The 26,161-nt window shown below is 44.7% G+C and overlaps 3 protein-coding genes across 7 annotated transcripts in view; 2 read left to right on the forward strand and 1 right to left on the reverse strand.

Annotated features, from left to right (window-relative positions):
- The first annotated feature begins 18 nt into the window (after positions 1–18).
- On the forward strand, positions 19–7,204 carry LOC118394747 (uncharacterized). The gene is made up of 5 exons (XM_035788258.2): positions 19–1,636; positions 1,751–1,813; positions 1,930–4,212; positions 4,649–5,248; positions 5,461–7,204. Exons 1-5 carry the CDS (start codon positions 1,489–1,491, stop codon positions 5,493–5,495), a joined length of 3,129 nt encoding a protein of 1,042 aa, XP_035644151.2. The 5' UTR covers positions 19–1,488; the 3' UTR covers positions 5,496–7,204.
- A 10,578-nt stretch (positions 7,205–17,782) lies between these two features.
- On the forward strand, positions 17,783–21,911 carry LOC118394748 (uncharacterized). Its single transcript, XM_035788260.2, has 5 exons — positions 17,783–18,082; positions 18,218–19,123; positions 19,730–20,617; positions 20,697–20,888; positions 21,043–21,911. Exons 1-5 carry the CDS (start codon positions 17,791–17,793, stop codon positions 21,765–21,767), a joined length of 3,003 nt encoding a protein of 1,000 aa, XP_035644153.2. The 5' UTR covers positions 17,783–17,790; the 3' UTR covers positions 21,768–21,911.
- A 2,327-nt stretch (positions 21,912–24,238) lies between these two features.
- The window catches only part of LOC118394749 (oxysterol-binding protein-related protein 1-like), a 39,714-nt gene continuing 37,791 nt past the window's right edge, over positions 24,239–26,161 (reverse strand). For all 5 annotated transcript variants that reach the window (XM_035788262.1, XM_035788263.2, XM_035788261.2 and 2 more), the window contains one exon: positions 24,239–25,593. In XM_035788262.1, the coding sequence (XP_035644155.1) occupies positions 25,491–25,593 (103 nt within the window). In that variant the 3' untranslated portion in view covers positions 24,239–25,490. The remainder of the gene's footprint in view (positions 25,594–26,161) is intronic.

Genomic DNA, 26,161 nt, shown 5'->3' on the forward strand with positions numbered 1-26,161 from the left:
CAATGCACATCAATTAGTTTTCATCTGTAGACTACATTCGTCCCTGGGCAGATATATACAAACATTTAGCTTCACAAACATTTCACATAACATTTTTAAAAAGACAGGCCTACAGTTAACTATTAAAAATATCGACCAGTCAGACCATTACTCTGTTCCAGCTGGCTGATGGGCATTAGATTGCTACTGTTTGGCATCACACAGATCATTTCTGACTAATTGTCTCAATCAATGGGAGAAGATTTCAAATAGATGAATGGAGCAAAAATTGATTTAATTTAATAACACTTTCTAAATTCAAACGAATCCCCTGCAACTAGACATGGACGTTTAGAAGACATTGGTTGTCTTCCAAGTCCAGAATTGAGGAGTATTGCCAAGTTAATTATTCGGGATCGATGTCCCTTCCACGGGACGGTTGAGCTAACGTGGGCTAATGCGATTAGCATGAGGTTGTAACTAACAAGAAATCTGATATTGGTAGAAAGCATAAATTCTTGTTAATCTAACAGCACTGCCCAATTTACAGTAGCCATTACAGTGAAATGATACTATGCTGTTGTTTGAGGAGAGTGCACAATTTTGAACATAAAGTTATTAATAAACAAATTAGGCATATTTGGGCAGTCCTGATACAACATTTTGAACAAAAATGCAGTAGTTCATTGGATCAGTCTAAAACTTTGCACCTGCACTGCTGCCATCTAGTGGCCCAAATCTAAATTGCACCTGGGCAGGAATAACAATGGTAAATGGCCTTTCTCTTGCATTTCATAGATGATGGTACAAAAACAAATACAAAAGAACGGTTGTTCTTTTTCTTTGTATTATCTTTTACCAGATCTATTGTGTTATATTCTCCTACATTCCTTTCAAATGGTATCAAGAATATGCATATTCTTGCTTCAGGTCCTGAGCTACAGGCAGTTAGATTTGGGTATGTCATTTTAGGTGAAAATTGACAAAAAAAGAGGCGGATCCTTATTAAGTCTGGTCGAAAAGTCTGTGCTCTGCCAAACTGTAAACTACTTGTAACTACGAATGGAGCATCACATTAGCCCGTTACAGTTTGTTAGCTAGCCTACAGATGCTTTACAGTTAAAAGTTAAATACACCTTTGTCGCACTAAGCCAATAGTGATGGGAATTTCCGTTATATTATTTGATGTAGAAATACCGGCATGATATACTGTCAGCTATCTGGTAGTTGGATCAAATGCAACATAGTAGCAGGCCAACTGTACGTGTGCGTGACAACATTATTTCGCAGCAACAATACACCCGCCATTATGACGCAATTATTGAGTGATCATGTTATCGCTAGTAGCCTTCATTACTGCTCTCAGCGCATTGGACAATTATTGGAGGCCATCAATAATGCATTGGACGAGCGCGTTCATTACATTTTGTCAGTAAATAAATATTTGAACGACTTTACTCTTGTGATTTGGAATTTCGTGCGTCTACGCTTGTGTTCATAAGCAGCAAGATGCCTTATCCACATAGAGTGGTGAATATTCCCACGGGATTCAAGGACTTGCTTGAGGGAGTGAGCAAGGCTGTGGTGAAGTATCAACCGGAGAGTATCCCCGCCTTCGCAGCGGGCTTCTTCAATGCGCTTCTAATCTTCAGAGACGGTAGGCAATGTTGTGCCTGAATCCCCTGTAGTAGACTACACTAGACTGATGCATGTTAATAGTTCTAGACACCTTTTGTTAATTGACCCAATCACGTTGCATTGTGTTTCACAGAGAAGCCAGGCATGCCTATCCATGAGCTTATTAAAGAATTCAGGGCTACAAAAGGCTCTCATTGTAAGTTACTTAATTTTTTTCATCTGTTGTTTAACAAAACAGGCCAATCAATTCTCAACCTATCGGTTGTTGTTTTCATATTGTAAATCATAATGTGCACTTTTGCTTGTTTGCAGTCTACAGGAAGAAGAATAAAGCTGTACAGCCGCAGGTCACTGTCCAAGGTCCTGAAAAGTCCCCCCATCCCAAGCCAATCCCGGAGTGGGAGGCAGGCCCGTTGCTAATGGAAGCTAGATGTGAGGATGTCAGGGAGCCTTTCTCCTTCATCTCTAGTGACCAGCCCTGCAGCAGCCGAGACATCCAGGCTATGGATGCAGTGGCAGGAGCTTCTACTGACGGTGGCCAGAACGAGTGTGGCCTGCAGGTCTCTGCCACCACCATCACACTATCCCCAGGGCCCATCCCAGCAGACATTGCCCAGGGCCTGGCCCTGTACCGGCGCAAGATTGACCTAGAGTCGTCCCCCCGGGACTCTCCTCCACTCGGGGCTTCCGCCAACAACTCCTGTGCGCGTGTCCGTTCGGCCCTCTTCGAGCGGGTCTCCTTCAGCGAGATCAGCCAGGAGTTGGATGCGGTGCTGATCCGGACTGGCGTGCTCCCATCAGAGTCCCTGATCATCGTGCAGACAGAGCATGTACCCAAGATGATTGTGTTCCAGGCTCATCCCCTATTGGCTGAGAACGCAGCAGTGACTCCGCCTCCGTGTGACGTCCCTGTCAGGTATAAGTGCAGCTGTGCCTCAATGGTGGGCGCCCTCGAAGACGTGGTGGCACTATTGGAGATGGGCGGTGCATCTCAGCCCAGCTATCCCATCTGTGAGAGAGCAGGTCCCGTGGTAGAGAGACCAGCTGCTATGGTCGCTGAGCCTGAGGAGTCTCTAGCCCTTGGAGACAAGGTTGTACCCCTTGAGGTCTACTCTGCACCAGTCGAACCCCAGGAGATGACACCCTCAAGGCCCTCCATCCCAGTTGGAACACTGGAGCTCCCTGTTTCAGCCCCTGCTGTGTCTGACTCCCCTGCTGTGTCTGACTCCCCTGCTGTGTCTGACTCCCCTGCTGTGTCTGACTCCCCTGCTGTGTCTGACTCCCCTGCTATGGCTGTCCAAGAGGTGCAGATTAGTTTGACCGATCGTCCTCTCTCAGTCATCCTACACTCCCTCTCTGGTGCAACTTCACCATCCGAGACAGCAGAGGATGTGATGCTGGTTCCTATGGTAGTGTCCCCTCCTGAATCAGTCAAAAGGGTGGTGAGAGAGTCCTCTGATCTTCTGTGTCCTCTTCCTGCAGCGACATTGGAGACTGAGTCTGTTAGTGTGATTTGTCCCCCTCCTTCTCCAGTGACTGTGGAGATCCAGTCTTCCATTCTGGCTTCTCCCCTTACTGCTGCAACCGTGGAGACAGTATCCTCCAATCGGATTTGTCCTTCTTCTGTGGTCAGCGTGGAGACTGAATTGGCCGATATGCTATCTCCTTCTGCTGCAGAGACAGTGGAGGCCAAATCTTCTGTTTTGACCTGCCCCCATACTGCAGTGACCGACAATTTTGTGGCCCCTGTTTCTGTGTACCTTCCTGTTGTGGCACCAGAAGAGACCGGTGTCCCCAGTGTGCAGCTCCCAGCTCCCGCGCCTGCCTTGACAGAGGAAACTCAGTGCCAGTCTGCTTCACCATGCCTACCCACCCTCACGGCCGCAGGAGAGTCCAGAACCCCCTTCTTGGTCTACCTCCCACTGCCTGCTCCAGAGCTGGCTAAGACCCCTGGTCTGTTGTGCCAACTGGGCCTGGGACCAGAGGAAGCCAAGAGCTTCCCTTTCCTGTGTCTCCCTATTTCTGACATCCCCAGGACCCCAAGTCTTGTGACTGCCAACCTGGCTCCAGCTCAGACTGCGGCTGTGGCTCCTGCTGCTGCTCCGGATTTACCAAGGACCAACCTCCCTGGAGTGACAGATATCCCCAGGACCCTGAGTTATGTGGCGGCTGGAGCTCAGGAGCTACCACGGCTCCAGAGCTATACGGCTAACACCGCTGAAGTCCAGGAGCCACCGAGGACCCCCAGCTATCTGGCTAACACCCCTGGAGTTCAGGAAATACCACACAACCCCAGCTATCTGAAAAACTCAGCTGTCTTCCAAGATATGTGCTTTATGTGCCCCTCCGTTACCGCCTCCAATCTGTCCAGGAACAATAGCTTTGTGCACTCTCCAGCTGCCATCGCTCCACAGCAGCTGATTAGGGGCCCGTGTATGATGTCTCTGTACCCCCAGGGAGGGCCTGTGATGGGCCACTGTACCCACTCCCCAGGACAGTGTCCTGCGTCTCTGCAGCAGCAGTCTGGCATGGCTCCGCTCAACCACGGACAGACGACCAACGCCAACTTCATGCCCATTTGTTCTCAAGGGCCAAGTAAGATGTTTACATGTTTGCATTTCACGTTCAAACCATTGCACTGAAGTCAATAGATTTTAGATTTTGTTGTGAAATTAGCTGTACACTTGTTGGTTCATAGCTGTGAACGTGGAAAAGGAATCCGCATAAGGGGAACCTGTCCGCCTCAGCACCATTGTTATTGTTGTGGTTTTGTGGACGGTGATTTGCGTCGAGCAGTGCAAAATGAAATAATTGCAGTACATATTCTGCTGTTCTATTGCGCTTACAATGTCTGAGGGGGAAAAAAACTGTTTGTTGTAATATCCCAAAAGGACGTGGCAGTTTCACCATTAAGGATTCCAGCTTTAATTCATCTATAGGTTTTACCTTTACTTTACAGATATAATATACTGTGGGATTTTTGTGAGACTGCTTTATAATGTATTTTTCTTCTCCCTCTCTATCTCCTCAGGCCTGTGTAGCTGCCTCGGCAGAACTGGCAGCCACTGGCGCCTCTGTCACCTGACGCGACCCGAGTCCCAGGGCAGGGTGGGCGGCATGATCTGCCCCTACCAGAACTCCCAGACCATGATGCACTGCAACAGCCTGGATCACATGGCCAACATCCCCATGTACCAGGACTGTGGCCACTACTCTAGCAGCTGCCACCTGCTGCCACCGTGCTCCCAGTCGTCCCACGGCAGCCTGCACACCCACCACGTGGCCGAGCCCCGTTGCTCTGCTCACAACCTGGGCACCTCCTTCGTCCAGCCCCAGAACTGCTCCTCCGACCCCCTCTTCCACTACCCCCAGCAGTACCACCTGGTGGCCACCCCCTCCCAGGAGAGGCAGCAGGCCCTGTGCCCTCTCCAGTGCCCACTGCTGCAGCAGCGCCACAGCTCCCTGCTCTTCTGTGGGCACCAGGGGGAGCTGAGCAGGCTGGGCTCCTCCAGCTGTGTCCCTGCCACCAACCAGAGACAGAACCAGGGAGGGGTGGGGCAGAAGAATAACAACCCCAGCTGCGTATCGCTTCATAACAAAAGATTAGACACGAGCGCAAACAACAATCAAGGTAGCTAAACATGTTGCCACTATGAAATGTATGGTTGTGTTTTAGATTTCACTTGGACTTTTTTGTTTATTTCTGGATGATTGTCAGGGCGAGCATCCATGCCTACCATGTGGTTATTATTAAAAGTTGAACATATGGCATTAAGTGGTTGAAGAAGCTATGTGTTTTGATGTTATAGATGAAACTATGCTCTCTCCTTTTTCTTGTCACAGGCTGCGTCATGAACTGCAATCCCCAGGGCAACTAATCCTGTCTTCACATGAGAAGGACCTTATTTTTGCAGTTGCCAATGTCTCTTTTGCATTCTTTTAAACTGATAATGAGGAATAAATATACTTACATTGCATGAATTTCGATAGTGCACAAACCCTCAATCAATCACTACAAAAACATACAACTTAAGGTAATTGCAGCTATGTAAAGGCAGTAGATGGAGGGTAAACTTCCACATTGATACAACAGTTTAACAAAGATTTGGTATTGGGCTGTTGTTTAAAGCTAGAATCCTTAGTCGCTACATCAATTTTTGAACTATAACTTATAAATCCCTCTTGAGCTTAGTTCAAATGTCGTACCCCATCAGAAACCAAAATATAAGCTTGTTTTACTCCAATGCTTGTAAACAATGTAAACAAACACTTTATACCCTCCAAACATGGTTCAAACTATAATTTTGATATCACTGATGGTCAGTCCTTACGTCGATGGCTCTGTCTATGAATTTGAGAGAGTCATGGAGAAATGTAACCAATCTCTCAACTTTTTACCAAAATAGTGGCGAGGTGTCACTTTGCTCTATTTTTAAACTAAGGATTCTAGCTTTAGGACCACTGTTTCTGTGGAATGAATGGAACCATTGCAACACTCACAAAATTAGTCATAATGTCACATCCATGTTGCATAGTAACAGATTCCATGGGTGGAAGTGTGAGTTAAAGAAATAGAGAATCACCATCAACCTTTAAAATCTGGCTTAGACAGTCTGGACTGACTTGGACTGAGCCTAAGGCCATGTCATCCTTTTAACATCTGCTCAGTTACTCATCAGAAGTCAAAATGACCTGTTCGCCAGGTTGTTATGACATAGTTGCATGGGGTAAGGAATGCATTAAATAGAAAAGCTAAATTAGCTTGCAGGTAATGTTAGCTATTATACATGTTGTTTGTTTTCCTGCTATTGAAGCTCATCACAACATTATTTGACTATCTAATGAGAAGTTAGAGCAACTACACCATAATATTTTAAAAAGTACAACAATAGAGTAGACAGAAAGTGATACATTGTTGCTTTTGGCTATGTTGTGGTGGATGAGCTAAACAATGGAACGTGGCCGGTGTCTGTCGATTGCCACCAACAACAACAAGCAACACTCTCTATGCAAGTGCCCACTACCAGTTACCAACACCAACAACAAGCAACACTCTCTATGCAAGTGCCCACTACCAGTTACCAACACCAACAACAAGCAACACTCTCTATGCAAGTGCCCACTACCAGTTACCAACACCAACAACAAGCAACACTCTCTATGCAAGTGCCCACTACCAGTTACCAACACCAACAACAAGCAACACTCTCTATGCAAGTGCCCACTACCAGTTACCAACACCAACAACAAGCAACACTCTCTAAGCAAGTGCCCACTACCAGTTACCAACAACAAGCAACACTCTCTATGCAAGTGCCCACTACCAGTTACCAACACCAACAACAAGCAACACTCTCTATGCAAGTGCCCACTACCAGTTACCAACACCAACAACAAGCAACACTCTATGCAAGTGCCCACTACCAGTTACCAACACCAACAACAAGCAACACTCTCTATGCAAGTGCCCACTACCAGTTACCAACACCAACAACAAGCAACACTCTCTATGCAAGTGCCCACTACCAGTTACCAACACCAACAACAAGCAACACTCTCTATGCAAGTGCCCACTACCAGTTACCAACAACAACAACACTCTCTATGCAAGTGCCCACTACCAGTTACCAACACCAACAACAAGCAACACTCTCTATGCAAGTGCCTACCAATTACCAACACCAACAACAAGCAACACTCTCTAAGCAAGTGCCCACTACCAGTTACCAACAACAAGCAACACTCTCTATGCAAGTGCCCACTACCAGTTACCAACACCAACAACAAGCAACACTCTCTATGCAAGTGCCCACTACCAGTTACCAACACCAACAACAAGCAACACTCTCTATGCAAGTGCCCACTACCAGTTACCAACAACAAGCAACACTCTCTATGCAAGTGCCCACTACCAGTTACCAACAACAAGCAACACTCTCTAAGCAAGTGCCCACTACCAGTTACCAACGACAAGCAACACTCTCTATGCAAGTGCCCACTACCAGTTACCAACACCAACAACAAGCAACACTGTCATCACCAGTGCCTACTGCCAGTCCAATGAAAAAGGATTTCAACTCTACAGTCTGACCTTCAACTCCCACTGAGCCAAAGTACAGTTCACTCAATCCAACTGGGACAACAGCTGGTTCAGAACCAAAGGAGAGAGTCAAATCTCCCCAAACATGACAGCAGAGAAAATAAATAAAGAGGTCAAATCGAACTCAACCTAAAAAATGGAATCACCAAGGAAATGTGTGGGGTAAAGATCCCGAACATATTCTTATTCATTCCTTTACACTTGTGTGTTTAAGGTAGTTTTTGTGAAACTGTTAGATTACTTGTTAGATATTACTGCATGGTTGGAACTAGAAGTACAAGCATTTCGCTACACTTGCATTAACATCTGCTATGTGACCAATAAAATTTTATTTGATTTGAATAATGTTTAATTCATGTTTACATGCTGCTTTACTCGTCTCATATGTTTATACTGTATTGTATTCTACTGTATTTTAGTCAATGTCACTCCGACATTGCTCAATCTAATATTTATATATTTCTTAACTCCATTCTTTTACTTTTAGATTTGTGTGTATTGTTGTGAATTGTTAGATATTACTGCACTGTTGGAGCGAGGAACACAAGCATTTCGCTACATCATAACATCTGCTAAATATGTGAAGGTGACCAATACAATTTCATTTGTATTTCTATAGTCATTGATGCACACAAAACACAATATTTTACAGTCACATCCCCAAAATTTCTTTCTTTTCCCGCCAAAGCAGAAAGACTCAATGTGGCAAAGTCTATGATGAGGAACTGCTGAAGTATAGATACAAAGTTACCTCCAAGGAGGATGGTACTTCTAATGCCCATGTGGACAACAAGTGAACAATGTTACAGCTCCGTCAGCCATGGAGCAGCAGGTGAACCAAACCCTAGAGGCTGCAGCTATGGAGCTAGGGGCACTGGTTGGCAACATGGTCCCCACCTGTTCAACTAAACAACAATAATGCCAACAACACCAAACACGTGGCACAGGCATCCCCCCCCAGGCAGTAGCAGGTCTGGCATCCACTGAGAAGAAGACTGTTGAAGGTATGTGTCATCTCAGACTCAGAAACCCAACTATCCATGGTAAACTTACATCTGCTTTGCACTAGTGATCTGTGTTCCTCCCCCGCACTGTTTTCCCCACAGTTGTTCCACAAGTCAAACCTGGCTCAGCAGTGATGTTGGCCAGCAGCAGCAGTGAGGCCAATATTTCTGGACAGGCCTGTGCTCCCCAGCATTACGCACACCAACCAGGAGGTGGGATATGTCTGTGCTACCATACCCCCAGAGATGCCCTGCTACCCCAGATGCCCCAGAATTACCAGGCATATCCCCCACCATCACCACCCTACTTTCCAGGCCAGTCCTACATATGCCAACTATATGGCAGAGTGGTATATTGTCCCACCCGTCAGCCAACGCTGCCCTGGTGCCATCATCAGTTGTTAACTCAGCAGCACCTCAGACCTTCTAACAGCTGCATGCAATTGGCACCAACCAATGGGGTGCTCTTGCCAATATGGAGGGCAGAGCCCTTCCTCACTGTGCATCGCTGTGCTTGTCCTCTCCAGACAGTTTGGCTCCCTTCACTACAGGTCCAGGCAGAGACCCAGGATGGCCACAGGTGTGCGCGGATGCAGGAGCAAGTGCCAGCCCACATCCAGACAGGTCCACTGCACTTCCTCTTCCTGCAACGTGAATGACAGCTCCAGCTGGGCTCCAGAGCTTGCTACCCAGGTCTCCTACAGTGTGGGAGTGTCACAAACCACAGCCCGGGTCCCTGCCGGGGAACTGAGGTCCATGTATGTCCCTGTCCCGTGCCCCATTGAACAGCAGAGAACAGATTCCCCCAGTACAGCATCCATAATGTAGCGCCCCGGCCAGGAGGGTTGTTCCATTGAAGATTGCAGAACGAGAATAGTCCATTCTCGTCCAAATAAGGCAGAAGTATGGAACCAGTTATTCTAGGAATGGATGGCTGAGAGTTATTTGATTTAATTTAATCTCCTTAATTAAGAAAACATGAATACAGTATATTTGGTGCATATTCATAAGAGGATAAGTCTTCAGTTTGATTACATTTGGCCTGGAAGCTTTTGTTAATTGGTAGTATAATTAAGCTAGTGAAGATTTTTTCGTTGAAGGCACAGAGAATATTGTTCCTCAGTTAGCATAAAATAAACATTTCTCAGGTGGCTACATTTCAGTAATTTTTCTCATTACAGACACCCAGACATGGACTGAACACAAAGCCCTACAACCTTACTTTGCAAATAATTGTTCACTCCTCTTTAACTGAAAATGAAAGAGTGTGTTAAAAGTGTTAGTTTTGTATGCTGAAAGTGCCAGGAAAAGAATGGCTGTGCTTATGCATAATTAGATAGGCATGATTTCTTCCTTTTTTTGGCGTGGCAATTTGAATTTATTTGAATATGTTATTTGGTTTAAATGGATTCGGCTAATATTTTGTTAAAGCTAGTCTACTGAACAAAATGCGCAAATGTTGCTTTAATTTTCAAGTTCGCCAAGGCTTTAGGGGAATGCCATTGTGACGTCATGATGCCGCGGACTTTTACAGCTTGGCTTTGAAATGGATTGTAAAGTCCTCGTTGTTGGCTCAAGAGGTCATCTGCCATGGTACATAGTCTATGTTTTTACTATTCTTAAATATCTGATTCAGTTTCGAATAATCTGAATATATATCTAGTTATACTTGTGTGGGATAATAGGCTTAACCAACTGGCTGTAGACACATTAATGTACAGTAGGCTATGCATGACACATTATTATCAGGTAAACAACTACCGCAGCTAAATCATAAACGGTACTTTTCCAGATGGCTTCTAGGAGTACGCTTCACTTCAAGCCCCCATTGACAATCATCATCACATACGGGCTGAAGAGTTGGCTAGAATGTCTTTGCAGAGCCATACTCATTGAGGGACCAAGGCAGATACCGGAATTTATTGCTGCCTATTGTGATGAGCTGCTGGAATTTAGAGAACGTGAGTCCTGCGGATACTTAAAGGGGCAATCAGCGCTTTAAACAACAATAAACAGTTAACCCCGCCTCTATTCGGTCAAAAGCTTAGGGATAGGGCTAGAGAAATGTAACCACTCTCAAATTTATAAACAGAGCTATGGATGCAAGGCCAAACCATCATGGTTTGAGGCTATATAGTGTTTGTTTACATTGACTTTGTTTCCAATCTTTGGAGTAAAAAAAAGGGTTCTGATGGAGTGCAACAGTTGAACTAATCTCATGAGGCATTTATTCTTCAAGAATCAATAGGTACATACACTCCCCTACGTATTTATTTGGACAGTGAACCTAAAAGTTATTATTTGGCTCAACGTTTTAAATATGTACAGTACAGAATGTCACCTTTTTATTTGAGGGTATTTTCCTACATATCTGTTTAACCATTTAGAAATGAAAGATCTTTATGTATCTGGTCCCCCATTTGAAGGTGTTATAAGTATTTTGACAAAGTCACAAACAGTATATGTGTATTAAAGTAGTAAAAAGTTGTGTATTTGGTCCCATATTCCCAGCACACAATGTCTACATCAGGATTGTGACTCTACAAACTTGTTGGATGCATTTGCAGTTTGTTTTAGTTGTGTTTGGGATTATGCTGTGCCCAATAGAAATTAATGGTACGTAATGTATTTGGTTGGAGTCACTTTTATTGTAAATAAGAATAGAATATGTCTCAGAAACCTTCCACATTAATGTGGATGCTACCATGAGTATGGATCATTGTGAGTAATGATGAGTGAGAAAGTTACAGAGGTACAAAGATCATACCCCCAAGACATGCTAACCTCTCACCATTACAATAACAGGGGAGGTTAGCATTTTTTTGGGGGGGGGTATGATATTTATACCTCTATATAACTTTCTCACTCATTATTCATTCATGATTATCTGTTATTCATGGTAGCATCCACATTAATGTAGAAGTTTTCAGAAACATACGGTGCTAGTCAAAAGTTTGGACACATCTACTCATTCAAGGGTTTTTCTTTGTTTTTTAAAACTATTTTCTATAATGTAGAATAATAGTGAAGACATCAAAACTATGAAATAACACATATCGAATCATGTAGCAACCAAAAACGTGTTAAACAAGTCAAAATATATTTTATATTTGAGATTCTTCAAAGTAGCCATTTTCCTTGATGACAGCTTTGCACACTCTTGACATTCTCTCAACCAGCTTCATGAGGTAGTCACCTGGAATGCAATTCAATTAAGAGGTGTGCCTTGTTAAAAGTTCATTTGTGGAATTTCTTTCCTTCTTAATGCGTTTGAGCCAATCAGTTGTGTTGTGACAAGGTAGGGGTGGTATACAGAAGAAAGCCCTATTTGATAAAATACCAAGTCTCTTTTATAGCAAGAACAGCTCAAATAAACAAGGAGAAACAGCAGTCCATCATTACTTTAAGACATGAAGGTCAGTCAATCTTGAACATTTCAAGAATTAAGCGCTATGATGAAACTGGCTCTCATGAGGACCGCCACAGAAAAGGAAGACCCAAAGTTACCTCTGCTGCAGAGGACAAGTTCATTAGAGTTAACTGCTCCTCAGAAATTGCAGCCCAAATAAATGCTTCACAGAGTTCAAGTAACAGTCACATTCAACAACTGCTCAGAGGAGACTGCGTGAATCAGGCCATCATGGTTCAATTGCTGCAAAGAAACCACTCCTAAAGGACACCAATAAGAAGAAGAGACTTGCTTGGGCCAAGAAACACGAGCAATGGACATTAGACCGGTGGAAATCTGTCCAAATGTGAGATTTTTGGTTCCAACCGCCATGTCTTTGTGAGACACAGAGTAGGTGAACGGATGATCTCCGCATGTGGGGTTCCCACCGTGAAGCATGGAGGGGGAGTGATGGTGTGGGGGTGCTTTGTGACACTGTCTGTGATTTATTTAGAATTCAAGGCGCACTTAATCAACATGGCTACCACAGCATTCTGCAGGGATACGCCATCCCATCTGGTTTGCACTTAGTGGGACTATAATTCGTTATTTTAACAGGACAATGACCCAACACACCTCCAGGCTGTGTAAGGGCTATTTGACCACGAAGGAGAGTGATGGCGTTGGTTGGAGGCTGGTTGGACGTGCTGTCAATTTCTTTAAAATGATGTTGGAGGCAACTTATGGAAGAGAAATGAACATTCAACTCTCTGGCAACAGCTCTGGTGGACATTCTTGCAGTCAGCAAGCCAATTGCACTCTCCCTCAAAACTTTGGCATTGTGTTGTGTGACAACATTTTAGAGTGGCCTTTTGTCCCCAGCACAAGGTGCCCCTGTGTAATAACCATGCTATTTAATCAGCTTCTTAATATGCCAGACCTGTCAGGTGGATGGATTATCTTGGCAAATGAGAAATGCTCACTAACAAGGATGCATACAAATTTGTGTACAAAATTTGAGAGAAATAAGCTTTTTGTGCATATGGAACATTTCTGAGATCTTTTATTTCAGCTCATGAAACATTGGAACAACACTTCACATGTTGTGTTTATATTTTTGTTCAGTCTACTTTGTATCCCTTATTTACTCAAGTGTTTCCATTATTTTGCCAGTTATCCGTACAAACAGTGAACTGTACATTTACTGTACATTTCTAAATGGTAACACATATGTATGAATACACCCTCAAATAAAAGGTGATATTCTGTACTGTCGCCTCATATGTAGCAACTGTATATTGTCCCTTTAACATGTGGACTAATGTAGATGCCTACAGTATGTTTACAAACACATAAAAGTAGTCAATGTTTAAAAAAGTAGCCTAGCTTTTTTTGTAGACCCTAATAACTTTTGAGCCTGGTTCCTCTCTAGGTTTCTTCCTAGGTTCCTGCCTTTCTAGGGTGTTTTTCATAGCCACGGTGCTTCTACATCTGCATTGCTTGCTGTTTGGAGTTTTAGGCTGGGTTTCTGTATAGCACTTTGTGACATCGGCTGATGTAAAAAGGGCTTTATAAATACATTTGATTGATTGAAACAGTGGGATAAATTTGGAATTCATATATGCTATGCCCCTAGTTCATTCTAACATTTTAAAGGCTGACGTTACCTAATTAGAGTGGAACAAGGAATAAACTTGATTTCCTTTTGCTCAGGTAATCCTTTGATGGATACCAAGGATGTTACACATCTGTACCAAGAGATACGTGGTAAGGACTTTAAAATGTTTTAGAATTAATACAGTTGAATGTCTTGCACACATGCCTCACAATTGCCTAAATTTGTATTTTTTCAATAGAGGCAAATTATGTCGAAGACTGGAAAGCTGCCATCGACTTAATGCACAGGCAGCTCGGCCCACAGTATTCACTCGGAGAGCCTGCACCTGTGCACTGCGACCAGATGTCAGTCCTCCTGGCTGAGGAGAACCTGTCAGTCAGCCAGAGGGTCAGCCCAAGGTCCACGCAGGAGTCCAATGTCCCCTCCAGTGAGCCCATGGGTGGACCAGATAAGCAGGCTCAGTCGCTGAGCAGTCCCCCTGGAGGAACCCACAATGGAGATGACCATGGAGGTCAATCCAGCCCAACCAAGCTTGGAGATCAACCCAGTCCAGCTGTGGAAGAGAAGGAGGCCCAGGCTGGGCTGGGTTCTGCCGTGCAGTCAGCCGTGTTCCAGAGATCTCCGTCAGGGGACAGTCTACTGGAGGCCAACCACTCTGCGGTCCTGATCAGCACCGCCAGAGCCCCGACCAACAACGCCGCCATTGTCCGCTCTAAGAATCTTCCGGAGACTATTATCTTCCACAGCGACAGCCATCTAGCCTCAGGTGTATCTTCCAGGGGTAGTTTGACCTGGACTCTTTCAGGTGGTGAGGGGAATAAGGTTTGGGTAAATGACCCAACAGATGGGTCTGATGATATGGTGGTGTTTCTCAAAGTGCCCTCAATGGACAGCCTGTCTCGCATGCCGTCTGCCTTGAGTAATACCTCTTTAGAAGTTGAGGAAAAAGTGGATCAAGTGATTTCAAAAAGCAGCATAGAATTCTCACTGGAGAATGTATTGTCTGGCTCTCCACCCTTTGGGGAAGTGGCTACAACTGCAGCTTTGCAGCAGGCAGAAACTGATCAGATAAGATCTACCATTGAACTTACAGAGAAAGTATCCTCCTCAGAGATAGTGGGAGCCAGAGCAGCATGGATAGAGTCGTCAGTCGGGATACCTAGTAGAAAAGAGAGTGTAGGGAGAACAGCAGAGACACCAGAGAGACACACATCTCCCAGAGATTCACCCAGAGTATATTCTCTTCTGTCAAGTATGCTAATAATCTATACTATAATGTATTGCCAGTTTGGTACAAACTGTTTAGGGACAAGATATGACAAGATACATAGTAATGTTTAAACCCTTTGCCATTGCATCCTCTATCCTCACAGCTCATTCTGATGAATCTCTGAAGGGTACAGACAAATCATCCATCTCCAGCCTGACCAGGGTTCCTTCTGCACCTCGCAGTGAGAGAGGGAAAGAATTGGCCATTTCACCTCAATCCAGTCTGGCCAGGCTCTCCTCTGCCTCTGTAGATGAGAGAGCAGCTGAATCAACTTCAAGAGAAGTCTTCAGTAATGTGGAGGAGCTACTGGTGCCTCCAACTGCTTCTGTTGGCAGGGCTTCAGCATTAGTGACTGCTGCAAGACATTCTGAAAGTGCTTTATCAGGAAGAGCTTTCTCTGAAACAGATCTAGTGGATGCAGCACACAGAGTGTCCTCAGTCAGGATACCCAGTAGAGAGGAGAGTGTAAGGAGAACAGCAGAGATATCAGAGAGACACACTTCCTCAGTATCTCCACATGCATCTTATGTGTCAGGTAACAGAATACATTTTAGTCATTTAGCAGATGCTCTTATCCAGAGCAACTGACAGGAGCAATGAGGGTTAAGTGCCTTGCTCAAGGGCAGATCAACAGATTTTTCACCTAGTCTGCTCGGGATTTGAACCAGCAACCTTTCGATTACTGGCCCAATGCGCTTAATCACTAGGTTACCTGCCGCCCAGAGAACAATGTCTCTATATCACAGTTCTAAAAGGAACATAGTCACACAAGCATTACAGCTTCTCTATATCGCCGTATCTTCTGTTGATTTGAAAATAAATGTCTGTGTTTTATAGAGTGCCCAGTGATGTTTGAAAAAGAGGACTGGCGTGTAATCACCATTCCCTCTGCTCCATTGAAGAAAGCAGTCAAATTCAACCCCTCCGAAGAGATCTCACCTATTACTTCACCCAGCATAGATTTAGCCTGGGAGGAGCTTCTACAGACATCAGAATCCATCGTTGATAAAGTAGCCTTCAAGACTTTAGAGATTGTAAATAAACAATTACAATGCTCATGGATGGAGATCTGTGAAATGGCCCCATCGGACCCTGTGGTTGTCTCACAGTCTCAAAACGCACTTTCTTATGATGATCTCTCTTACTCGCCTTCAGCTGTGGAGGAATTCTCTACTGCCTCAGCAAGATGCTCAGAAGGTGATGTCACTGAAGGATTCTCTACTGCCTCGGCAAGATGCTCGGAAGGTGATGTCACTGAAGGATCTCGCTCTGGAACAGCAGTAGAGAGTGAAGCAAGCTCTGTGAGAGAGATTTCACCAGCAGTGACCTCGAGGTGTTCTGCCAGTGACGTATCAGAACGAGTTCCCTCTGAAACAGCAGTCTTGGGAGCAGCAGCGTCATCAATGGAGGAGTTATCAGAGTCACCAACTGCATTAGTCTTTGAGGGTGGGATTTCACCAGCGGCGTTGGCCAATGATGTACCAGAAAGAGCTCCCTCTGAAACATCAGTAGCGGGAGCAGAGGCTTCAGAGAGACACGCATCTCTCAGTGTATCTCCACAGACTTCATTTGTGTCAGGTATGTGTCACTTCCACTTCCTCACAAGGTAACTTCCAAGCACAATTTTCTTCAATGTTGTTAGAGGAACAAAGTCAACTACTTTATTTAACATAATTTATTTTGTCTCTATCCATAGCGCATTCTGAAGAGTCACTGAAGGCTACAGACTTGTCACCTCCATCCAGCCTGGCCAGGATTCCCTCTGCATATCTCAGTGATGGCGTGTCACCAGCAGTGTCTGCAAGATGTTCTGCTAGTGACTTACTAGAAAGAGCTTCCTCTGCAACAACAGAGCTCAGAGTGATCCCCTCTGCACCACGAATGGATGCGCTTTTGGTATTACCAACTGCTTCTGTTGTTGGGATTTCAACAGAAGTGACTGCAAGATCTTCAAGAGGGAGTTTTGCAGAAAGAGCTCCCTCCGAAACAGCAGTGGAGGGGGTAAAATATTCTGAAAGTGGTTTATCAGGAAGAGCCTTCTCTAAATCAGAACTAGTGGATGCAGCACACAGAGTGTCCTCAGTCAGGATACCCAGTAGAGAGGAGAGTGTAAGGAGAACAGCAGAGACACCAGAGAGACACACATCTCCCAGAGTATCTCCACAGACATCTTCAGTGTCCGGTACAGTAGTCATCCAATCTCTATGATATACTTCTAATGAGGTCCATGTTACTATTCCTGGTAAAATGTTTAAGAAAATGTCAGTGTAACATCACAACATACAACAACAACAAAAAATCTGTCTTTCCTCAACTCAATGGTGATGTTTGTTTCTACAACAGCTACAGGCTTGTCATCTAAGTCCAGCCTGTCTAGGGTCCCCTCTGTGTCTCTCAGTGATGGTGCAGCAGAGTCCGTCTCTATGGAAGTCATCTCTAATGTGGAGGATATTTATAGAGCAACATCAGTGGAGCAGATTGTTTCTTCAACTGCTGCTGTGGTCTGCATTTCACCAGCAGTGTCTGCTCGATGCTCCTCAAATGACATGTCTGGAAGAACTTGTTTCAAAACAGCAGTAGTGGGAGCAGAGATACCAGAGAAACACGCCTCTCCAAACGTTTCTCCACAGACATCGTTAATGTCAGGTAAAAGTAATTAATGATTTATTAAATACATTAAGATTGCTGCATTAGTCAGGTCCATATCATCTTTTCGGTAAAAGTGGGAAGTTTAAAATATTATTCAAATGATTTGCTTTGTCTCCCCTGTCTCTAGCTCATGTTGGTGAATCTATGAGAGGTACAGACATTTCACCTAAATCGAGTCTGGACAGGATTTCCTCTATTGGTGAAAGAGCAGCAGAAACATCTTCTAGAGAAGTGATGTATATGGAGGAGATGCATGAAGCATCAATGGCAGAACTACCAGGGCCTCCAGCTGCTGTTGGAGCTATTTTACAAACAGTGTCTGCTAGATGTTCACAAAGTCACATGGCAGAAAGATTCCCCTCGGAAACAGTAGTAGAGAGATACACATCTTCCAGTGTTCCTCCTAGGGTTTCTCCGCAAACATCTGTGAGCTCAGGTAACGTTTTGAACTATCTTGAATTAAATATAAGGTTGTTATGCCATTATTGTGGGCAAAATGAATTGTGACATACCACAGAATACTTCAATCTGGTCTGTCTTTTCACAACTCATGTTGACGTTACTCCAACAGCTACAGGCTTGTCATCCAAGTTCAGTCTGGCCAGCGTTCCCTCTGTGTCTCTCAGCGATGGTGCAACAGAACCAGCTCAGATAGACAACGAAACACTGTCATTGGAGGAGCTTATGACGTCTCCATTGTATTCTCATTGGTCACCAGCCGGTTCGGAAAGTGACTCATTAGGCTTAAGAGGAGCTCCCTCTGAAACAGCAGTGGATGGAGCACAAAGAGGGTTCTTGGTAAGGAGACCCAGTAGAGAGGTGTGTGTGACGAGAACAGCAGAGACACCAGAGAGAGACACATCTCCCAGTGTTTCTCCACAGACTTCGTTTACAGGTGTTGTTTCTGATGGGACAGTTTTCTACAGAGATTCATCTGTGGGAGAATTACATCTTTCTCCATCTTTTGGCGAGGAACTTGTGGTGGAGGCTTACAAAGTACCATCACCCGAGAAGGAGACTCCATCTGCTTCAGTTGGTGGACCTTCATCAGTAGTGTCTGCAAGATATACTGGAAGTGGTTTAACAAGAAGAGCTTTCTCTGAAAAAGAAGTAACGAGACCAGAGACACCAGATAGACACACGTCTCCCAGACTTTCAGCTAGAGTTTCTCCACAGTCCAGTCTGACCAGGATTTCCTCTGCACCATCAATGGAGGAGCCACGGATGTCTCCAACTGCTTCTGTTGGTAGACTTTCACCAGCAGTGTCTTCTGTAAGATATTCTGGAAGGGGTTTATCAGGAAGAGCTTTCTCTGAAACAGAACTAGTTGATGCAGCACACAGTGCTCCCTCAGTCAGGATACCCAACAGAGAGGAGAGTGTGAGGAGAAGAGCAGAGACACCAGAGAGAGACACATCTCCCAGAGTGTTTCCTAGATCTTCGCAAAGAGTTTCTCCACAAACCTCTCTCCTATCAGGTACAATTGTCATCCATACTCTGCAGAAAGGTCTACTAATAAGATATTAATAAGATTGTAGGGGGGAGGGCCTCCCGGGTGGCGCAGTGGTTAAGGGTGCTGTACTGCAGCGCCAGCTGTGCCACCAGAGACTCTGGGTTCGTGCCCAGAGTCCTCCCGGCCGCGACCGGGAGGTCTGTGGGGCGACGCATAATTGGCCCTGCGTTGTCTGGGTTAGGGAGAGTTTGGCCGGTAGGGATGTCCTTGTCTCATCGCGCCCCAGCGACTCCTGTGGCGGGCCGGGCGCAGTGCACGCTAAGGTTGCCAGGTGCACTGTGTTTCCTTCGACACATTGGTGCGGCTGGCTTCCGGGTTGGATGCTCGCTGTGTTAAGAAGCAGTGCGGTGTATCGGAGGACGCATGACTTTCAACCTTCGTCTCCCCCGAGCCCGTATGGGAGTTGTAGCAATGAGACAAGATAGTAGATACTAACAATTGGATACCACAAAATTGGGGAGAAAAGGGGGTAAAAAAAGATATTTAAAAAATTGTTGGGGGTAAAAATGGTTAAAACTTGTAAGGTGAAATGTAAACAATATGTGCTTAGTTTTGTGTCTCTATCCACAGCTCATGCTGGTGAATCTCTGTCTAGTACAGATATTTCTCCACAATTCAGTCTGCCTAGGATTCCCTTTGCACCATCAATGGACAGACCCACATCTCCCATAGTTTCTCAAAGAGTTTCTCTACAATCCAGTCTGTCCAGAATTCCATCTGCACCATCAATGGAGGAGCTACTGGTTTCTCCATCTACTCCTGTTGGAAGAATGTCACCAGCAGTTTCAAGAAGATCTTCAAAAAGTAGTTTATCAGAAAAAGCTCCTTCTGAAACAATCATAAGATATTCTGAAAGTTGTTTATCAGGAAGAGCTTTCTCTGAAACAAAACTAGTTGATGCAGCACACAGTGTCCCCTCAGTCAGGATACCCAGTAGAGAGGAGAGTGTGAGGACAAGAAGAGCAGAGACACACACATCTCCCAGAGTTTCTCCTAGAATGTCTCCCAGAACTTCTCCTCGATCCAGTCTGGCCAGGATTCCATCAGCCCCATCAATGGAGGAGCCACTGGTGTCTTCAACTGCTTCTGTTTGCAGGATTCCACCTGCAGCAACAGTGGAAGCAGCAAACAGAGGAGAGAGTGTAGCGAGAACAGCAGAGGCACCAGAGAGTCACACAACTCACAGGGTTTCTTTCAGAATATATCCACAGACATCTAAGACAGGCGTCCTTTCTGATGTGGCAGTTTTGCACAGACCATCCATGACTGCAGGGCTTTGTCTTGAGGTTTTAGACACGGAGTCTGACCAGGTGAATACGTCGGTGAGTGACATCACGGCACAATTTCCCTCTGACACTGCTGCAATGAAGACAGTACACAGAGAGTCCTCAGGGAGGATACCCAGTAGAGAGGAGGTTGTGAGAAGAACAGCAGAAACGCAAACATCTCATGCAAATGGTAAATATAAACTTTCTGAAATATTATTAACAGAAGCCAGACTATTTTCTAAACATTTATCTTCTTAATCGCATAGCAGTATTGGACAACAGCACACAGGTTTCACAAACTGAAATCCGCCTTTGTGAAGAGGTGAGTGCCTACCCTATAGAAGTGCAGCAGAGGACCCTGGGACTTGAAGTTTATCTAGGAGCATCTCCAGCCAATGTTGTTGGGCCTCAAAACACGAGAACTCAAAACACACGTTCACAGGGTGTGCAGACTAGTCGAGGTAAATTTATCCTCAGAATACAATAATTAATCTTTAATAATTGTTCAATCATATTTTGTGTGCATTGAAGATATTAGGGGATTTTTACCCCCTCCAATATATTTGTGGAAATTAGGATGTTCACTTTTGATGTTGCATTCTATTCTCATATTAGATTATCATGGCACGCCCTCACAGAGCGTTCCTATTGGCGCAGGACGCGTCACTCCTGATGCTCAGCCTGCACGCGAAAATTACACCAATCAGGTCTGGACACTTTACCACTTGGCCAATGAGACAGAGGAGGGCACACTGTCCGCTAAAGTTATCTCCCAGCCTCCGTACAATGGTAGTGCTTATATTCGCAACTTTGGGGCTGGACATGTGTTACTGGCTGAGAGGTCCCCTTCCCCTCAGAAATCTGACGCCCAGTCCTGGAGTGGCCAACCCAGACAACAGCCCCAGCCACCACCCTTCCAAATGAGCCCAAGAAGGGCCTTCATACACAGGGCACAGTCCTCCCCCCTACCTCCTCCTTCTGTACCCCAGCCTCCAACCATCCACAACCAGGAGATCAACATCCCCAACTTCTTCATGCATCCCCAACTTCTTCCTGTGTCCCCAGGCAAGATCGTTCGTAGCATTCCGACCGCGATGCAGACCAGGTCGAGGTCTGCTGCGGTCCGGGCAGGTGACTCCCCGGGGTACCTGTCATTCTCTGTTCCCATGGAGACAGTGAGCAGAGGATCTGGTCAGGGCGGTCAGGCCCAGTTCTTTCAGGTCGTCAGTGATGAAGGGAACACTGTTTACTCTCCTGCTCTCATGCACATTTTCACCACAGAGGAAGAGGAACAGGAAGGAGACAGGAGGCAGCCAACTAGTGCCACATTTAATTGGTAGGGGACCGTTTGGTACAGGGTTTCTCAAACTCGGTTTTTGCCTGAACACTACTAAGCTGATTCAAATAACCAACCAGTTTTGATTATTTGAATCAGCTGTGCAGGGCAACACTGAGTTTGGGAAACCCTGGTCTAGTGAGTATCAATAAACACATTTGCATATCATAACAAATGTTCTCCCTCTTCATGTATTAAACAAACAAAAAAATGTGTTTTAAGTGAGCAGTTAGGCTGATCTGAAGCTGAGAAATTAAGGACATGCAAATCAAATATGTGTCACATGCTTTGTAAACAACAGGTATAGAATAACAGTGAAATGCTTACTTACGAGCCCTTTCCAACTATGCATTTTTCCTTATCTTTCTATAATTTATTTTAGAAAGATAACAAGGGAAAAATAAACAATGAGTAACAATAACTTGGCTATACAGTCAAGGTACCAGTAGTACAGAGCCGATGTGCAGGGGTACGAGGTAGTTGAGGAAGTATATACAGTGGATTCGGAAAGTATTCAGATCCCTTGACTTTTTCCACGTTACAGCCTTATTTTAAAATGGATTTCATTGTTTTTTCCCTCAGTCTATACACAATATCCCATAATGACAAAGCAAAAATGTTGACATTTTAGCTCATTTATTAAAAAAACTAAAAACATATCACATTTACGTAGGTTTTCAGACCCTTTACTTAGTACTTTGTTGAAGCACCTTTGACAGCGTTTACAGCCTCGAGTCTTCTTGGGTATGCCGATACAAGCTTGGCACACCTGTATTTGGAGAGTTTCTCCCATTCTTCTCTGCAGATCCTCTCAAGCTCTGTCAGGCTGGATGGGGAGCGTCATTGCACAGCTATTTTCAAGTCTCTCCAGAGATGTTAGATCGGCTTCAAGTCCGGGCTCTGGTTGGACCACTCAAGGACATTCACAGACTTGTCCTAAAGCCACTCCTGCGTTGTCTTGGCAGTCTGCTTAGGGTGGTTGTCCTGTTAGAAGGTGAACCTTCATCCCAGTCTGAGTTCCTGAGCGCTTTAGAGCAGGTTTTCATCAAGGATCTCTCTGTACTTTTGCGCTGTTCATCTTTCCCTCGATCCTTACTCGTCTCCCAGTCCCTGCCACTGAAAAACATCCCCACATCCTGATGCTGCCACCACCATACATCACCGTAGGGATGGTACCAGGTTTCCTCCAGACGTTACATTTGGCATTCAGGAAAAAGAGTTGGTTTCATCGGATCAGAGAGTTTTGTTTCTCATGGTCTATGTACCTTTTGGCAAACTCCAAGGGGGCTGTCATGTGGCTTCCATCTGGCCTTTCCAAATCCATCTCCAATCAATTGAATTTACCACAGGTGGACTCCAATCAGTTAATATAATATATATGCCATTTAGCGGACGCTTTTATCCAAAGCGACTTACAGTCATGTGTGCATACATTCTACGTATGGGTGGTCCCGGGAATCGAACCCACTACCCTGGCGTTACAAGCGCCATGCTCTACCAACTGAGCTACAGTTGTAGAAACAGCTCCAGGATGAACAATGTAAACAGGATGCACCTGAGCTCAATTTCAAGTCTCATAGCAAACGGTCTGAATACTTATTTAAATAAGTATGCATTTTTAATACATTTGCAAAATATATTTTTTTAAATTATGTTTTTGCTGTCATTATGGGGTGTAGATTGCTGAGATATATATATATATATTTAATCCATTTTAGAATAAAATGGTGCACCGTACACACTACCCTTTTTTATGCCTTGCGGTCAGATGCCAAGCAGTTGCCATACCAAGCGGTGATGTAGCCAGTCAAGATGCTCTCAATGGTGCAGCTGTATAACTTGTGGATTTTCTGAGGGACCATGGCAAATTTTTTCAGGCTCCTAAAGGTGAAGAGACTTTGTTGTGCCTTCTTCACGACTGTGTTGGTGTGTGTGGACCATGTTAATTCCTTAGTGATGTGGACACCGAGGAACTCTAATGTCTCGACTTGCTCCACTACAGCCCCGTCAATGTGGATAGGGGTGTACTCTGCCCTCCGTTTCCTGTAGTCCATGATCAGCTCCTTTGTCTTGTTGACATTGAGGGTAAGGTTGTTGTCTTGGCACCACGCTACCAGGTCACTGACCTCCTCCCTATAGGCTGTCTCATCATCATTGGTGATCAGGTGAGTGAACAGGGAGTACAGGAGGGGACTGAGCAAGCACTCACGAGGCCCCCTCGTGTTGAGGGTCATCTTGGTGGATGTGCTGTTGCCTACCCCTCACCACCTGGGGACGGCCTGTCAGGAAGTCCAGGATCAAGTTGCTTAACATTAGAGATTGCGCACCAGCGGCTATTAACAAAGACACACCTCCGCCCTAGCCTTACCCACATGAGGAATCACTAGGCCTACCTCCAGTCCACAACTTACATAATGCTACAAGGATGCACAGTGAGTGAGGGTGGTGGCAATAAGACACAGGACACAAACACCCTAAGGTAACATTACGTTTTTATTTAGCAACAATAGAAATGATCTTTATTCTGTAATGTGCTATACACAAAGGGAGAGTAGCCTCTAGGAAAAAACATGCATTCAGAGGGGGCGACAGGCCCAGTCTACTGTACTGTCATCTATTACATGATAATCCTACCTACCTACCAACTTACAGAGGTTACAGCAGCAGCTGTTCACAACCAGGGAGATGAATATTATGCCGTACATGAGTGTGTTGAACAGTGTCCGTCTCCCACATGGCACCCTATTCCCCCATAGGGCTCAAGTCAAAGGTAGTGTGCTATGTAGGAAATAGGGTGTCATTTGGAAACAGCCTTACTGTGTGTCTGTGAGTGTAGTGCAGCTAATGCTTGCATAGTCAAAGTGGTGCATGTGCCATATGTGTATTCAGTGTGTGAGGGCTACCTCTCAGAATATCCTGAATGACATTTTTACGATAGAGGAAACTTTTGCATACAGATAAATATATCTTCATATAGAGCCAAGTGGTCAAACTTGGATAAAATAAGTTCTCTCAAGCGTCATTGAAGAAAGCCTTACTTGTACAGTAGTTATTCTCCTCTATACATCTTCAATTCATAAATAACTTCATTGTATTACAGCTCAGGAGAACAGAAGACCTCTATCCAATAATATGTACAAACATGTATAATCTTCCCAGGCATAGTTAGAGGTGGAAGCAGATCAAATGTGTCATAATGACAGCTTAGTTTGGTAGCCTATAGCAGAGACCGCAGGAAGTTGGAACACGCCTATTTCACACACTATTTGAAAGCTCTATTTTTCCACAAATTGATACTGTATCAGAAGGATAATGTAGCTGCACACATTGGTAAGTAATAGCACTGAGCGCAACGTGTTTTTGACAGGAAAAACATTTCTGAAGACATACTGCATTCAATTCACGCCGTTCAAAACACTCCCATTTGTTAAAATGAACGGCAGGTTACACCCTATAGTTTTATTATAATTCTATACACTAGTCAATGACCATAGCTTACATGCTCATGAGAACTTCACCCTTGTGCTTTGAGTGAGACATAGGCTGCGATAAGAGATAACATTTGGGGACTACCGAATGGTTGTTTCCTTTGCCGTCAGTCAATTCCCAATAATAGCCTTACCATATATAGGACCAGAGCAGGTTAGGGACTTGAAGTGCCAACCTGAATATGAAAAACAGCAGAGACAGTTGAGATGAGTACAGATAGAGATGTGTGTCTTGTAGGTCAGTAAATATCAGGCAGCAGGGAGTAGTTCCGTTCCCAGTAGCCATTGGAGTAGAGCCAGTCCTGAGCTTTGATGTGAGGGTTGGAGCCTTGGTGGAACCACCTATATGAGAGGAATGAGAGGAAACGAGTCAGATAAACTTAGAAATGAGTGTTCAGGCACAGATGTATCCAGACACAGGCACGAGTGTTTGACATGATTGTGATAAATACAAAGCCACACAAACAGAACACAGTACAGTTGACTCCTGATACAAACCAAGATTCCATTGAAAATGTTATTTTTTCTCTATATAGCTTAGGTCTTTCGTGAATTCATGCAAACTATAGCATGCAAATATCCAGGTAAGGTGAATTTCACTGCAATTATTTTAGCTTTTTCGATATGTACTTATCATGAGTCAACTGTACTTGGGTTGTACAGGTGTATGATCAGTGTTTGAATCAATGCATTTGCTGCCGTTCCAAAGCGGTCTTGAGGAAGCCGGTATAGGGCAGCACTCAAACAGTGAACCACAACCAAAAGCCACAGCAGACAAGCAGAGCCAAACCTGGGGCCAAGAGCTGGGTTCCTTCTCAATGACAACACAGGGGAAGAGCATAACATAGCACAGGATGACACAAATGGGTGACAATTAGCAAAGCAGATCAGCACAAGCGCTACATCCAAT

Source organism: Oncorhynchus keta, chromosome 15 (genome assembly GCF_023373465.1).
Source record: "Oncorhynchus keta strain PuntledgeMale-10-30-2019 chromosome 15, Oket_V2, whole genome shotgun sequence".
Lineage (NCBI taxonomy): Eukaryota > Metazoa > Chordata > Actinopteri > Salmoniformes > Salmonidae > Oncorhynchus > Oncorhynchus keta.